The sequence below is a fragment of the Schistocerca cancellata genome, chromosome 12 (assembly GCF_023864275.1).
Source record: "Schistocerca cancellata isolate TAMUIC-IGC-003103 chromosome 12, iqSchCanc2.1, whole genome shotgun sequence".
Lineage (NCBI taxonomy): Eukaryota > Metazoa > Arthropoda > Insecta > Orthoptera > Acrididae > Schistocerca > Schistocerca cancellata.
This window is the reverse complement of record NC_064637.1, coordinates 25,373,176-25,389,809: the sequence shown is the minus strand read 5'-3', so window position 1 is coordinate 25,389,809 and position 16,634 is coordinate 25,373,176. Positions and strand designations below refer to the sequence as shown.

The 16,634-nt window shown below is 40.7% G+C and overlaps 1 protein-coding gene across 4 annotated transcripts in view; it reads left to right on the top strand.

Moving 5' to 3' along the window:
• Nucleotides 1-14,326, top strand: part of LOC126109801 (uncharacterized) — a 160,105-nt gene extending 145,779 nt beyond the window's left edge. For all 4 annotated transcript variants that reach the window (XM_049914860.1, XM_049914861.1, XM_049914859.1 and 1 more), the window contains one exon: nt 13,746-14,326. In XM_049914860.1, the coding sequence (XP_049770817.1) occupies nt 13,746-13,968 (223 nt within the window). In that variant the 3' untranslated portion in view covers nt 13,969-14,326. The remainder of the gene's footprint in view (nt 1-13,745) is intronic.
• Nucleotides 14,327-16,634: the final 2,308 nt, after the last annotated feature.

Here is a 16,634-nt window from a genome sequence, read left to right as displayed (position 1 = left end):
TTTGCTATAGGTACATTTTTCTTCACAAGTAAGAGAGATTCTTTGATGAATTTTGCACAGCATACAACCATATTTACAGGTGTATGAAACTCTAGAATTTTACAAATCTATTAAAAACTGTGGTAAAAATTGAGATATCCTAGAGTTTCAGACACCTGTTAGTATGGTTTGTATGCTGTGCAAAATTCATCGAACAGTCTCTCTTACATATGAAAAAATGTGCCTATAGCAACAAATGCAGCCAATAGTAAGTGAAAAAATGATGAAATTTCACATGTAAAAAAAATTATTTTGTTATGTTTTTGAACTTCTGCTGTTACGAGTGTGAATCCTGAAACCTTCCTGGTCATGCTGACAAAGTTTTATGAATTTATTTGTAAACGTATAGACAGTTGAAATTAAAATGTCCTGTGGGGCCTCTCCTGCTCCGAGTTGGCCCATTTGACATCCTACCCCCTTAGATGGTGAATGTGTTTCAGTTCTACTAGTAATTTAGCTCATTCAATAGTTTTTCTAGATATCTGATAAATCATTGCACGCTCTTTGCTACAGATTTTGTCAGATATACTTCTCACTTTTTGCAGGATCATAACTTGGGATTTAAAAAATTGAATTTTCTGGCCTTCATACAGCACTAATTGTCAGGATGTTTAAATCGTAATGAATGTTGGGAGGCGAGGCACTGATAAAAGAATTTTCTTCCTTGTAACCGTCTCGTATAAAAATGCAACATTGAAACTTTGGTGCAACACCCAGCTTCAGATACCACCATCCACCGCTGATGCATCGGCATGTGCATTGCAATTTCTGGGTTTATACACGATGTCTTAAGAATATTCCTCTAGTTCCAACCACCATTTCAATAATCTCAGGACAGGTCTTTGACACCAAAATTCCGTGTCTGTGTCAGTGGCTTGTGATCTGTTACTATGGTAAAATCCTCCTAGGTGTGTGGTCTGCACTGCTTTGTGACCATACAATTGCTAAGCACTCTAGTTTCAGTCTTATTCAACAACTGTGGAGCACAGTTGACTGGCAAATCTGCACCTATCATCCCTTGTGACAGAACTGCTCTGCGCTGGTATCTGTAGCACCAGTGTTATGGTTTCTTCAAATCTGGGTAGCTCAGTATGGGAGGATTTACTAATCTCTCAGTTCCTTAAATGCTGCTTGTGACAGATCTCCCAGTTCGTGTGGCACTATAGTCTTCAACGATTTATATACTGGAGTCACAGTTTTAATATCCAGCCACTCCTAAATATCATTTAAACCCTGTCATGGGTTTCAGAACTGTTCTCCACCTCTTCACATTATGCTCACCTGGTTCCACATCTTTCTTTGTTATTTTGTGTCCTAAGAATATTACCTCTCTCTCAGAAATTCACACGTATCTGATGTAACTTTAACCTAGGTGCCCTTAACCCATCCAATATTTTCCTGCAGCTTCTCATTACATCCTTTCCTGAACTACCTTAGCAAATTATGTCATCCAAGTACATTAAAACACTTTGCCCTTGCAATCTTGCTAAAGCAATGTTCATTAGTCTCTGAAATATACTTGATGCATTCTTTAGCCCCATTGACATCCTTTTCGACTCATAGTACTGATAATTGTAGTAAATGCTGTGTTTTCCACTATCTGCTGAATCTATTAAAATCTAATAATATCTGCTGGCCAAATTTAAAGTGGAGAAATAGTTGGCTTTCCCCAGTTTGTCTAGTATCTTCCTTATGTTGGGGATGGGGAAGGGTTTCCCCACTGAAATTTTGTTCTGTCCCTATACCACAGGTGTCCATGGGTACTTTTCAGGGACTCTGAACGATTATATTCCCATTAAACATTTTCTATATTTGCTCCTGTAATATCACCTTCTGTGCTTCCAGCATTGTGTATGGATGGACCTATCCTTTGTTTTTTTTTTGGCAATGTAGCTTCTTGTGCATACCATACTGTTTCTGTGTATGCCAAATTGTCACGTTTTAGATAAAATACCTCACCATATGCCGTACAATTCGTATCAGTCTTCTTTATCCAGATGACCTCTCAGATCATTTCTCTAACTTATTTCCTTATGTGCTCATGCTGTTCATTGCTTCCTGTGTGGCTCATATTGGTGTCACATTGTCTATTAGTTCCCATAAGACTTTCATTGTACTCAGATTCCACTTGGCGTCACTTGTAATCAGTACACTGAGAATGTATTTCCCTTGTTCTGTTAGTACCATAAATTTGATTATATGCACACTTCTGACTTGCGGCATTGCTTCAGTCTTGCTTATTGTCAGTAGTGGAATATTTCAAACTGTATTTCAATGGTGCTCTCACCACAGTTGATAATAACTTTTTGTTTGATTTCTCAGGTAGTCACTCCCCGCTAGACCTTCATAAGGAATATCCATTCCTTCTCCTATGATATGGAACTTGTGCATCACTGTCATTTTCCCTGTTAGTAATTGCAGATCAATGGTTTCCAATTTACTATTGTACCTTGCATTACACCCTTTAGTACATGGATGTCTTCCCTACTAATTACTACTTACTTTGTGAGCCTCTCTTGTTGTGTAAGGCCATTACAAAGGTGGTTTGATAAGTCTGGTAAATATCCAGGATGGAAAAATTTTTGTTGCACATTGATTATTCCAAGCATCAAATAAAGAATTTCAGCAATGGTCAAATGTTCAAATGTGTGTGAATTCCTAAGGGACCAAACTGCTGAGGTCATCAGTCCCCAGTCTTACACACTACTTAAACAAACCTATGCTAACAACACCACACACACACACACACACACACACACACACACACACACACACACACACACACACACACACACACACATACAGTGACATTACGCCTATAACTGTGCAGCCATTCTGCACGGCTTCAGCAATGTACATTGTACAGTTCAATGTTGCCAGCTGTCTCAATTGGTCAGTGTCTTGACTGCAATTGAAAATGCAGAAAACAGAGTTTCGTGCTGTTATTAAACATTTTCATTTGAAGAGTTGGACTGCTGCACAGATCAAAACAGAATTGGATGAAGGTCACATGACTGTTCACCATCGTTAAAGACCACTTACCTTTGGATTAATTAATTTCAATGTGGTCAGGCAAGCACCAAAGACAAAATGTGCTCCAGTCATCTGATTGAGGTAACCACAAAGGAAACCATTGACAAAATCCATGACACAGTAATGCGAGATGGCCTAATAAAAATTTGTGTGACTGCTGAGACTGTAAGCATCTCGACGCATCTTGACTGAGTGAGTGCCTAATATCCTGTACAGAGAATTTGCTACGAAGAAGCTGTGTGCGAGGTGGGTGCCGCAATTGCTCTGTCGACTGAAGGCAAATCTGGGACATTATTATGATGCAGTGCCTGGCTATGTTTAATCACAATCTGCAAGAGTTTTTCCCAAATTTGCGATTAGTGATGAAAGCTGGATCCATCGTTACACTCCAGAGTCGAAATGGCAGAGAAAACAGTTGACAAAAGGCTGGTAACAGTGCACTGAAGAATGCAAAGACCATTTTGTCAGATGGTGAGGTGATGGTCACTGTTTCTTGGGATTCCCAAGGATTAATTGGATTACTTGGAAAAAGGCAGAACCATAGCTGGACCTGTTTATGTTTCATTGTTGCATCATCTGAAACTTGTGTTGGCTGAGAAAAGATCAAAGTTTGCTTACAAAAAAAAGGGTCCTTTCACCAGGATAATGCACCACCCCACCCATCAGCGGTAACAATGGTGAAAATACATGAATCAGACTTTGCATTGGTTCCTCATCCACCCTGTTCACAAGACTTAGTCCCAAGTGACTTCACCTTGTTCCCTTACTTGATCCTTTGGCTCGCTGGGAAGAAATTTTCATCAAATGAGGAAGTGATAGTTGCAGTCAACAAGTATTTTTCAGTGGTATGAAAAAGTTGGTGGATCACTGGACCAAGTGTATATCCCTCAAAGCAGAATATGTTGAGAAGTAAGTTGAGTTGTTTATGAAAAAAACATTTTTTCTTGCTTTTTTATCTGACTTATCAAACCAACTTTGTATGTGCTCTGATATCTATTGATAAATGTAACTGTCTTCCTAATTCATAGCAATATTCCACTGCAATTTCTTTTCTTGCTTCAAAATCTGTGACTCTTAACATTTGAAACAAAACTAACAAAGAGATAGAGGGGCTGGCCAGTACTTACCTCAGCTCAGTACAGCTGATAGATTCACAAAACAGAACAGAAAATTTACATTCCTAGCTTTCGGAACATTGTTCCTTCATCAGGGAGGAGAGAGGAGAAAGGAGGGAAAGTGGATTCAGTTACTCACAACCCAGGTTATGAAGCAACAGGGAAAGGTAAACAGGGAGGGTAGCAAGGATGGAGGCATGGTTGTCAGTGGGAAGCCAAAGATATTCTACTGTTAAGTACTGTGCCAGCTTCAAACCAAAGAAGATGCAAACAGAAGTAAAGAGGTATATAGTATAAAGATAAAACACAACTATGTAGGATGAAAAGATGCGTGAATGGCTAAAGAGGAGAGGGAAAAAGGAGAAGACTGAAGAGTAAATGGGAGTGAGGTTAGTTAATGTAGGTTCAGTCCAGGGGGATGGTGGGATGAAAGGATGTGTTGGAGTGCAAGCTCCCATCTCCGCAGTTCTGAGGGACTGGTGTTGAGTGGGAGAAGCCAAATGGCACATTGTAGCAGGTTCCTAGAATTATGCTGGACGGGATGCTCCGCTACTGGGTATTGGACATCTCCTGGGCGGACAGTTCGTCTGTGCCTGTTTGTGCGCTCAGCCAGTTTAGTTGTCATCATACCGATGGAAAAGGCTGTGCAAAGCAGGCATGTCTGCTGATAAATGACATGTGTTGTTTCACATGTGACCCTGCCTCGAATTGTGTATGTTTTACCAGTAGCGGGGCTGGAGTAGGTGGTTGTGGGGGGATGCACGGGGCAGGTTTTGCAGTGGGGTCGGTTACAGGGGCAGGAAACGCTGGGTAGAGAAGGTGGTCTGGGAATATTGTAGGGTTTGACAAGGATGTTACGGAGGTTAGGGGGGCGATGAAAGACAACTCTGGTTGGTGTGGGGAGAATATTGTCAAGCGATGATCTAATTTCAGGGCTTGACTTGAGAAAGTCATATCCCTGGCAGAGTAATTTGTTGATGTATTTGAGGCCAGGATAATATTGGGTGACTAGAGGGATGCTTCTGTGTGGTCTGGGGGTAGGAACATTGTTGTTGGATGGGGAGGAATGTATTGATCAGGAGATCTGTTTGTGGACAAGGTCTGCAGGATAGTTGCGGGAGAGGAAAAGCACTGGTCAGGTTATTGGTGTAATTGTTGAGGGATTCGTCACTGGAGTAGATACGTTTGCCACAAATACCTAGGCTGTAGGGAAGGGAGCGTTTGATGTGGAATGGATGGCAGCTATCAAAATGAAGGTACTGTTGTTTGTTTGTGGGTTTGATGTGGACAGAGGTGTGGATGTGAGCTTCAACAAGATGAAGGTCAACATCCAGGAAGATGGCTTGGGTTTTGGAGAAGGACCAGGTGAAATTCAGATTCGAAAAGGAGTTGAGGTTATGGAGGAAATTAAGGAGTGTTTCTTCATCACGAGTCCAGACCACAAAGATGTCATCTATATAAACCTATACCAGGCCAGGGGAAGCAGCTGTCGGGTCTTCAGGAAAGCCGCCTCCACGAGGCCCATGAAGAGGTTGGCATAGGACGGAGCCATCCTGGTTCCCGTGGCCATTCCCCTGATTTGTTTGTAGGTCTGGCCTTCAAAAGTGAAGTAATTAACATTTGGGCATTTTGTCATGGTAAGATGTGTATTCTTCGTGTAGCACACTCTTAGTTTTCCATTTTACTTGCAGGTACAGCCCCTAATTTCTCATTGAATTGTGGTAACAAAATGTCTGAGAGCCTTTTGCTTCTTCTGCCTTCACGTGTGTCACTACCTGACTACCCTCACGGTCCTCTTTAGCTTTCGACAGTATCCAGCCGTGTGACCCACTGCACACAATATCGTCATCTTCCCTCTGTGTTACTTAGAGTTTAGACTTCCTTCACTCTCAGGAATAGATCCTTTTTTTTAAAGTGGAGAGTAGGGCACTTTCCTCTCACAATGCCTCTTCTGCTGTGGCACCTAACCTAATTTATTCACCCTGGCTTTGTACAGTTGTCCGCATCCTATCACTTGCTAGGCCCTGCACGGTGCGATCCTGTCCCAGTATCCGTACCACTTCTGATGCACGTCACAGTTGTGCTCCCCGTGTCGTTGCTTCCCACAACAGTGCTGATGCTGTGGTTCTGCTGGTTTCTTTTGCAGTCCCTCAAGTATTTCTTCCACTCACAGTGCCTCCTGCAACTTGTCTGGCCTGGACAAGACCACCAAGTTAATGTTGGGCTCTCAGGATGGCTTCTGCTTCTTTTTACCTGTTCCACATTCCCCATAACCAATCTTCCTGCTGTTGTAACACCTACAGCATCTCTCGGTGTTAATAAACAAAAATAGCTCCCAAATTAGCTCCCGTGCCCTCGAAATATAAGTTCAGAAAATGTCCCGAGCCCCTCCACAAGTAGTAATTTACGAAATAGAAATAAGAGGCAAATAGAGGGAAATCTACAATAGAATAAGAAAAGAATTTTAATCATAAATTTTGGAAGCATGGGAGGGGGGAAAAACAATAGAAATGGTTAAATTATTAGTTAGTCTTATATATGAGAAAATCAATATTATAGTCACAGAACGTAGGCCTTGAACACCAAAGATAGCGTTTACTAAAGTATAAATAGACATACAATGCAATTATGATACTCCAGTCTCTATCCTCTAGTCTGTTTGAAGTCAATTAAGACGTACAGCTTTAGGAAACAACAATAGGAGCTTTATTAAACCAAGGCGCAAGAATAAATCGCGACGAGACTGTTTTTTGGGAAGCATTAATTTCAGATCAGAATTAGAACTATTGTCATATTAGAGGAACAGGGAGGTGATCAATAATCTCTCTGACTTTAACGTCACTTCGTGTGAAGATTTAAATATTTTATGGAATTAATGATTTTTGGACCGATTTAGACTTTGTATTGTGATAGTGGAAAAGCTTTACTTCACGCGACTAGTAATCATAGTTCGTGACAGTTTATGGATATTAAACGGGAACAATCTTTTTATCGAAAGTGACAGAACGTTGTTTAATATCTCTGATATTGATGGGATTCCAGATTAGATACTTATTCAAAGAACCCCTTTTAATGTGATCATGTCAATGAACTGATTTATTAATAATTATTGTTAAATAAAATAACGTGTTAATTTGAAACTGACTATTCGTCTTGAACTTTACTTCAATTTAGGTTCATAAATAACTAGCTTACGTGATTTTCACCAAGAATAAACTGCAGACTAGTAACTGAAACAAGTGAATGAGAATCTATTGAAAACACTAGTATTAATTTACTTATGGTTTTTTCCTTCAAAACTGGGAAGACAATACGTGTAGTGACTCACTGGGGTTAATTTAAGAACTAGCCAGGATAAAACAAAACCCCTCAATACCAGTCAATGTATAGATAAATTGACATTCCTACTTTCATGCAAGATACGGAAGTCGGGATAGAAAAAAGGGTCACTACACTGTACATGGTGTGAAGGACCAGTTCCGATAGTCTTTCGGCCTGTGGGGTGCAATCGGGCTGTTGATGACAGTGTGGACTGAAGCCTACTGAGATACCTTTAATGGAGTGAGAGGAAGAAAGTCTCAAGGGTACTTAGCATACATGATTCTGGAGTGGAGAGAAGAAGTTGTTGGCTTTGTAGGAAGTGAATAAGGGTGCACACAAAAGAGGTCATACGGATAAAAAAGAGAACATTCTTTGGAGAAGATTCGCGGAGTGAAAGAATGTGCACTGAGAAAGCACTTTATATCGTGTGAACAAAAAGTTCAGAGCATGTTTTCTGGAGTTCATTCTCACTGTCTCACATCCTGCTGGAGACTGTTCTCAATGCGTGTCGTCTGCTGCACCAGGCACCAGCATACTCTTTATCTTGCATTTCAGTCAGCTTGCTCAAATATGCAAACTATTCAATGTACAAATATAGAACTACTGTAGCATCACTGTGTTTGGGAAGAGTTGCATAACATTTCATTTTGTTTTCACTTTTTTTATTTATTTATTTATTTATTTTTTTTTTTTTTTTTTTTTTTTTTTTTTTTTTTTTTTTTTTTTTTTTTTTTTGCAGCATCAGATTATTAATAAGATTACAGACAATTTATGAAAATACATTTTCTGACAGTCTTAACAAATTTTCAACATGCGGGGAACTTTTTTGTTATTGAAGTTAGGTGAACACATCATGCAAATGAAATTTTAAGAATACGCCACATTATCATCTACTTTAGACTGGAACTCGAGAGTTTTCTAACACGTGATAACCTTGTTTAAATGGCACATAATATTCTGTTGGCATGTCAAGTACTTAACTGGACACCTTGTGGTTCTGTTATGAGAAACAGTTCACCAGGTGTGTAATAAACCAGTTGTTAATTTTTCTGGGTCGCCTACTTATTTCTAGCATAGCAAAATGGAATGACTGTGCCGTGTGAAAATATGATGAACATCTGAAAAGGTCAGTGACACATTTCTCTGGTGTGAACCTAGTCTTCCCACACACCAGTCAGAAAAAGTGGGTCTGGTAAATACCACAAAAATGTTTTCGTTTTTGCTTTATGATTTTTGGGAAGAAAGTTCACCAGCTTAATAATGTTTTTACTGTTCAATCCTTATAAACTTATACAGTTTCACTCTTCAGTATTACTTCAGGCTATGTATATCTTTTCTTTTTTTCCTTCTGAGAAACATAAATTTATTAAACTTACTAAAAAAACGTGGTAAGACTTAAAGTCTACAGAATTTACTCAGCTTTAAGTACGCTACAGAGCTCATGTTAAAAATGGGGAGAATTTTCTCTGCTCATGAGAAACTTTGCTGTGTTTATTCATATGAAATCAGAGAATATTCTTCACATTGAGCAAGGTTCCCCACCTGTTTACTCAACTGAGAACACTCTCTGGTGAAATACATACTCACTTTATTTATTTGCGTGAACTTGATAATGTTCTCCAAAATTCCTAGAATTAAGTACTTTCTCCATGTTATTTATACAATCCACGGATTGAAATTAAGAACAACTTATTCCACATGCTTTATGTCTTTGCAAATCATTGCCGCTGCCCCTCTCTAATCCCCCCACCAGTTTCCCTCCCATGCCACCACTCTCCCTACCCACCCTGCCATGCTGGCAGCCCCTCCCTCCCCCTTTCCGTGCACTGCCACACCACCTTTTCACTTTCCTCAAGATTTTTTTTTTTCCTCTGGGTAAATATGTATTTTCATGTACATTATTAGAATTTTGTAGTAATCTCTCTCTCTCTCTCTCTCTCTCTCTCTCTCTCTCTCTCTCTCTCTCTCTCTCTCTCTCTCCTATACCTAAAAACAAAGATGATGTGACTTACCAAATGAAAGAGCTGGCAGGTCGACAGACACACAAACGAACACAAACATACACACAAAATTCAAGCTTTCGCAACAAACTGTTGCCTCGTCAGGAAAGAGGGAAGGAGAGGGAAAAACGAAACGATGTGGGTTTTAAGGAAGAGGGTAAGGAGTCATTCCAGTCCCGGGAGCGGAAAGACTTACCTTAGGGGGAAAAAAGGACGGGTATACACTCGCACACACACACATATCCATCCACACATATACAGACACAAGCAGACAATGTCTTACCTTACCTTAGGGGGGAAAACGGACAGGTATACACTCGCACACACACACATATCCATCCCCATATACACAGACACCTATTATTGAGTATATATCGGCGGGATAAAATTATGTCTGTGTATATGCGGATGGATATGTGTGTGTGTGTGTGTGTGTGTGTGTGTGTGTGTGTGTGTGTGTGTGTGCGCGCGCGCGTGTACACCTGTCCTTTTTTTCCCCCTAAGGTAAGTCTTTCCGCTCCCGGGATTGGAATGACTCCTTACCCTCTCCCTTGAAACCCAAATCCTTTTGTCTTTCCCTCTTCTTCCCTCTTTCCTGATGAGGAAACTGTTGGTTGCGAAAGCTAGAATTTTGTGTGTGTGTTTGTGTTTATTTGTGTGTCTATCGATGTGCCAGCACTTTCGTTTGGTAAGTCACATATATAAAATCGAGGGAAACATTCCCCATGGGAAAAATATATCTAAAAACAAAGGTGATGTGACTTACCAAACGAAAGTGCTAGCAGGTCGATAGACACACAAACATACACACAAAATTCAAGCTTTCGCAACCAACGGTTGCTTCATCAGGAAAGAGGGAAGGAGAGGGAAAGACGAAAGGGAGAAGGTAAGGAGTCAATCCAATCCCGGGAGCGGAAAGACTTACCTTAGGGGGAAAAAAGGACAGGTATACACTCGCACACACACCCATATCCAACTGCACGTACACTTTCCGGTACTGGATCAGACTCTGGATGTGGCTTTCCAGCAGGGATACGACTTTTTCAAATCCTACCCTGAAATGAGATCCATCCTTCATGAAATCCTCCCCACTCCACCAAGAGTGTCTTTCTGCCATCCACCTAACCTTCGTAACCTCTTAGTTCATCCCTATGAAATCCCCAAACCACCTTCCCTACCCTCTGGCTCCTACCCTTGTAACTGCCCCCAGTGTAAAACATGTCCCATGCACCCTCCCACCACCACCTACTCCAGTCCTGTAACCCGGAAGGTGTACACGATCAAAGGCAGAGCCACGTGTGAAAGCACCCACGTGATTTACCAACTGACATGCCTACACTGTGAAGCCTTCTATGTGGGAATAACCAGCAACAAACTGTCCATTCGCATGAACGGACACAGGCAGACATTGTTTGTTGGTAATGAGGATCACCCTGTGGCTAAACATGCCTCAGTGCACGGACAGCACATCTTGGCACAGTGTTACACCGTCCGGGTTATCTGGATACTTCCCACTAACACCAACCTGTCAGAACTCCAGAGATGGGAACTTGCCCTTCAGTATATCCTCTCTTCTTATTATCCGCCAGGCCTCAACCTCTGCTAATTTCAAGTTGCCGCCGCTCATACCTCACCTGTCATTCAACAACATCTTTGCCTCTGTACTTCCACCTCGACTGACATCTCTGCCCAAACTCTTTGCCTTTACATATGTCTGCCTGTGCCTGTATGTGTGCAGATGGATATGTGTGTGTGTGCGAGTGTATACCTATCCTTTTCCCCCCTATGGTAGGTCTTTCCGCTCCCGGGATTGGAATGACTCCTTACCCTCTCCCTTAAAACCCACATCCTTTCGTCTTTCCCTCTTTCTTGATGAACCAACCGTGGGTTGTGAAAGCTTGAATTTTGTGTGTGTGTTTGTTTTTGTTTGTGTCTCTATCAACATACCAACGCTTTCGTTTGGTACGTTACATCATATTTGTTTTTAGATATATTTTTCCCAATTGGAATGTTTCCCAAGAAACATTCCACATGGGAAAAATATATTAAAAAAAGATGCTGTGCCTTACCAAATAGGAAAACACTGGTAGGTAGATTCAGTAAAAAACACACAGACACACACACAAATATCAAGCTTTCGCAACCTTGATATTTGTGTGTTTTTTATTGTTTCTATCTACCAGCACTTTCCCGTTTGGTATATATATAAAAAAACAAACATGATGTGACTTACCAAACGAAAGCACTGGCAGGTTGATAGACACACAAACAAACACAAACATACACACAAAATTCTGTTTTCACAACCAGCGGTTGCTTCATCTGGAAAGAGGGAAGGAGAGAGAAAGACGAAAGGATGTGGGTTTTAAAGGAGAGGGTAAGGAGTCACTCCAGTCCTGGGAGCGGAAAGACTTACCTTAGGCGGTGAAAAGTACAGGTATGTGCACGCGCGCGCGCGCCCACACACACACACACACACACACACACACACACACACACACAAAAATCTGCGTGTGTGTGTGTGTGTGTGTGTGTGTGTGTGTGTGTGTGTGTGTGTGTGTGTGTGTGTGTGTGTGTGTGTTTGTGTGTGTGCGTGCGTGCGCGCGCGAGTGTATACCCGTCCTTTTTTCCCCCTAAGGTAAGTCTTTCCGCTCTCGGGATTGGAATGACTCCTTACCCTCTGACTATTCGTCTTGAACTTTACTTCAATTTAGGTTCATAAATAACTAGGTTACGTGATTTTCACCAAGAATAAACTGCAGACTAGTAACTGAAACAAGTGAACGAGAATCTATTGAAAACACTAGTATTAATTTACTTATGGTTTTTTCCTTCAAAACTGGGAAGACAATACGTGTAGTGACTCACTGGGGTTAATTTAAGAACTAGCCAGGATAAAACAAAACCCCTCAATACCAGTCAATGTATAGATAAATTGACATTCCTACTTTCATGCAAGATACGGAAGTCGGGATAGAAAAAAGGGTCACTACACTGTACACGGTGTGAAGGACCAGTTCCGATAGTCTTTCGGCCTGTGGGGTGCAATCGGGCTGTTGATGACAGTGTGGACTGAAGCCTACTGAGATACCTTTAATGGAGTGAGAGGAAGAAAGTCTCAAGGGTACTTAGCATACATGATTCTGGAGTGGAGAGAAGAAGTTGTTGGCTTTGTAAAACCCACATCCTTTCATCTTTCCCTCTCCTTCCCTCTTTCCTGACGAAGCAACCGCTGGTTGCGAAAGCAGAATTTTGTGTGTATGTTTGTGTTTGTTTGTGTGTCTATTGACATGCCAGCGCTTTCGTTGGTCTGTATATGTGTGGATGGATATGTGTGTGTGTGCGTGTTTATACCCGTCCCTTTTTCCCCCTAAGGTAAGTCTTTCCGCTCCCGGGACTGGAATGACTCCTTACCCTCTCCCTTAAAACCCACATCCTTTCGTCTTTCCCTCTTTCCTGATGAAGCAATCTTGGGTTGCAAAAGCTTGAAATTTGTGTGTGTGTTTTTTATTGTCTCTGTCAACATACCCACACTTTTTATATCTCTGTGATCCCATGAACCAAAGCATGCCAATTTCTTTTTTCCTGCACTTACCCCTGTAGGCTTTCCAGGTTGGAGCACATTATTTCTGTGATGCCATTGATTCATTTCATCCTCTGACATCCTCTTTTCCTAGTGCCTTCGATCTTCCCCAGCATTAGAGTTTTTTCCAGTGAAACATATCTTTTCATCATGTCTCCAAAGTAGGTCAGCTTTTGTATTAGCATCAGACCCTCCTGGCAGTGCTTTGGTTTTATTTGTTCTGATATTAACCTATTCATTCCCTTTGAAGTCCATGGGGCTCTAAGAAGTTTCCTCCAACACCACTATTCAAAGGAGTCTAGTCTTCGCCATTCATTCCACATTGCTAATGGTCCACGTCTCACATCCATACATCACAACTGGAAAGACTGTAGTCCTTACAGTACAGATCTTTGTTGCTAAAGTCATAACTCCACACCTTAAAACCTCGTCAAGGTCTGACTTTGCCTTTTTATCAAACAGCAAGCATGTCCCGATTTCGTGGAGACACTTGCTGCTCGGTAAAAAGACAGTGTCAAAACTTGACGAGGTTTTAAGGAGTGGAAATATAGCTTAAATCCTTCAGTAGTGTTGTACAAACATTCGCAGCATAGAGGAATCTCAGTATGTTGGTCACATTGTCACAGTAACAGCAATGCTCCTGTTCTTTCACAGGGAGCTGAGTGTCGAAGGGTGCCAAGGTGACCCCAAAGCCACAGACAGGCTGACCGAGCAGATGCCTAATCTCGTAATTCGTGGCAACATCCATGCTAGGCTACAGCTTTTCGACTTTGGGGCACCTGAAGACAACAGAGTCAATGCAGACGGACATTCGGAGAGTGACGAAGACAGCGACAGTGGTAGTAGTGTCGGCAGCAGTGACAGTGAGAGAGGGTGAGAGAGGTGTATCTGTGTGTATAAAAGTGTTGTGGAATTTATAGGAAAGTACAATTGTCAGTACTGATTACATTCCTTGTCGACATAAGCAGAAACTGTTTTGAAGGAATATAACAAGTAATTTTGGAAATGTATAGAAGAAACTGTAATGTTGTTTGAATACTTGCTGCAATAATCTACAGTTACATTTGATTCTTGTTGTAACAACAATGGATTTGCAATGACACAATTTCTTTAAATGATAAAATGGCAACACAGATCAGGTAGCAATTCGTAAATAGCACTGACAATGTTTTTTTTGCAGTAAGTCATATTTAAAAACTTCTGTATTATTATGAACCTGTGAAACAATAATAAATGAGGACTGATATCCTGTTATTTTAAGTTTTAATTATATTTATCAGGATACTACTAGTTACCATTTTTAAATATTAAATTTCACTTGGAGGAACCCACCTTGTGATTAAAAATACATGACAGACTGTACTTTATGAATGAACCACACAGAACTGGTGTAATATTGTACAGTATTTATTATTTGTTACACAAACCAGTTTTCGGCTGTAATGCCATTGTCGGGTATGAACATAAGTAAGTGGTAAAGTGAAATTGCTTGGATCAAAGATTTTAAAGTAGTGCATGTAAAGAGTACCTCCATTTCCAGAGGTGAAAAATGTTAATGTTAAAAACAGGAACAGTAGTAGTAGTACTAGTAGTAGTAATATGGTATTCTGCCTTACGGCAGGTCTTGTCATGGGTTAAGACTCTTCCACTTTTGTCTGTACATAGCCAGTCTTTTCATTTCTGAATATTTGTCTCCTTTGATATTGTCCAGCATTTGATATCTTCTTTTTCCTCTTCCCCTTTTTCCTTCCACCATTCCTTCTATTCCTACCTTCAATAATCAGTCCCTCCTCAAACAATGCCCAGTCCAGTTCCATTTTCTCTTTCTGATGACTTTCAGCATGTTTCTTTCTTCTCCAACCCTTCTTAATACTTCTTCATTCCTTAATCACTCTTCTCATTTCACTTTTTCCATTCTTTTCCGTATACACATCTCTAGTGTCTCCAATCTTCTTTAATCTTCCTTCCTCAATGTCCAGGTTTCCACACCATACACTGCAACACTCCAGATGTAACATTTGGCAAGTCTTTTTCTCTTTTGTTTAGTGGTCCACAAAGTAATTTCTGTTTCTCTTGAATCTTTCTTTTGCCATTGCAATCCTTTTTCTAATTTCTGTTGAGCAATACATATCATCCATTATTACACTTCCCAAATAATTGAAGTTATTCACTTGCTCAATTTCCTCTCCCCCTATTTTCATACGGAATTTTCTCCCCTTTCTTCTAATTACCATGCTTTTCATTTTCTTCTTATTAATCTTCATTCCATATTCTTCTAAATTTGTGTTAAGATCATCTAACATTTGTTCCATCCTCTTGCCATCTCTGCCATCACAACCATGTCGTCTGCAAATCTTATACACTCTACTGTCCGACCCCCTACACAAACTCCAAACGGACAATGAGCAGAAGAGAATTGTGACTGTCACTGGCAGTTTGTATGCCACATACTCGTATAATTCTTGAAATACCTGTAAAATAACAGATGTAATGCAGTGGGTAATAATAGACAATAACAAACCTAGTAGAACTGACATTTTATTGGTGGTCACCTACAGTGCTGATTTACAATATTCTTCCTCTTCTTATACATTTCTTTCAAGAGGCCTACTTTTTTCTGAGGTTATTTCTGAAGTCAGTGAAGGTATTTTAAATCTGACTTGCAACTCCAAGGAAATGCGTATTTTTGTCACCAGATGTGTTTCACTTCATTGAAATGAAATAATATTAGTGGTCTTAATAAACACACATACCATGTGACTTGCTTTCTCCATCTATAAACAGTTCATGTAAAAGATGTTAATTTTAGTACTTAAGATTTTTGCTGACATCGGGAAATGCCATCTGCTTGCAAGCTTCTTTTAGATATTTCTTCGTTTACACTATTGTTTCTTGTACCATTGCAGCAAAGACAGGTTGTCAACTTACATTTTAACTTACCCCTGAAATCTCAAATTTTCTCAGGGAAAAAATGCTAAAACTTGTTGGGAAATAAGGAAAAGATCAGGGAAATTCACTTGGGGAAACTTGCGGCAACCTTGGATGCAGTTGGCCAGGAATTTGTGTAGTACGTCTGCCCCCACATTCCCACGCACTCGGACGTCGGGCCATGGTCGCACATGACTGATCCGCAAATCTCGATATTTCACAACTTGACTGGCCAGCCAGATGCAGTTTCTTTCAGACTTAGGTCCTGTTAGGCAGCGATGTCAGCACCTGACTGTGTCCTCCTCAGAGATTACTCAATACCTCACACACTTCACGCCCCTCACATATCCTTCCAGGCTGATAACAACACGAAACACAAGAAAGACTGACGCTCGCTGGTGGCTCTTTGTCTGTCACAGAGAATCGCAACTCTAATTATTTACATAACTGCCAGTGGTGTGTAAGTGTCCGTGTTACTCTGTCATCCAGCCAAGTCTTCTGGATACTTCAGTTGTCAGGCAGCGTATTTGAGGTCAAGATGCAGCATACGTGTTAGAGGTGGTTTGTAACTGTAGTTCCATTTACAGCAGATTTTATGATGGAAAAACTGTTAAT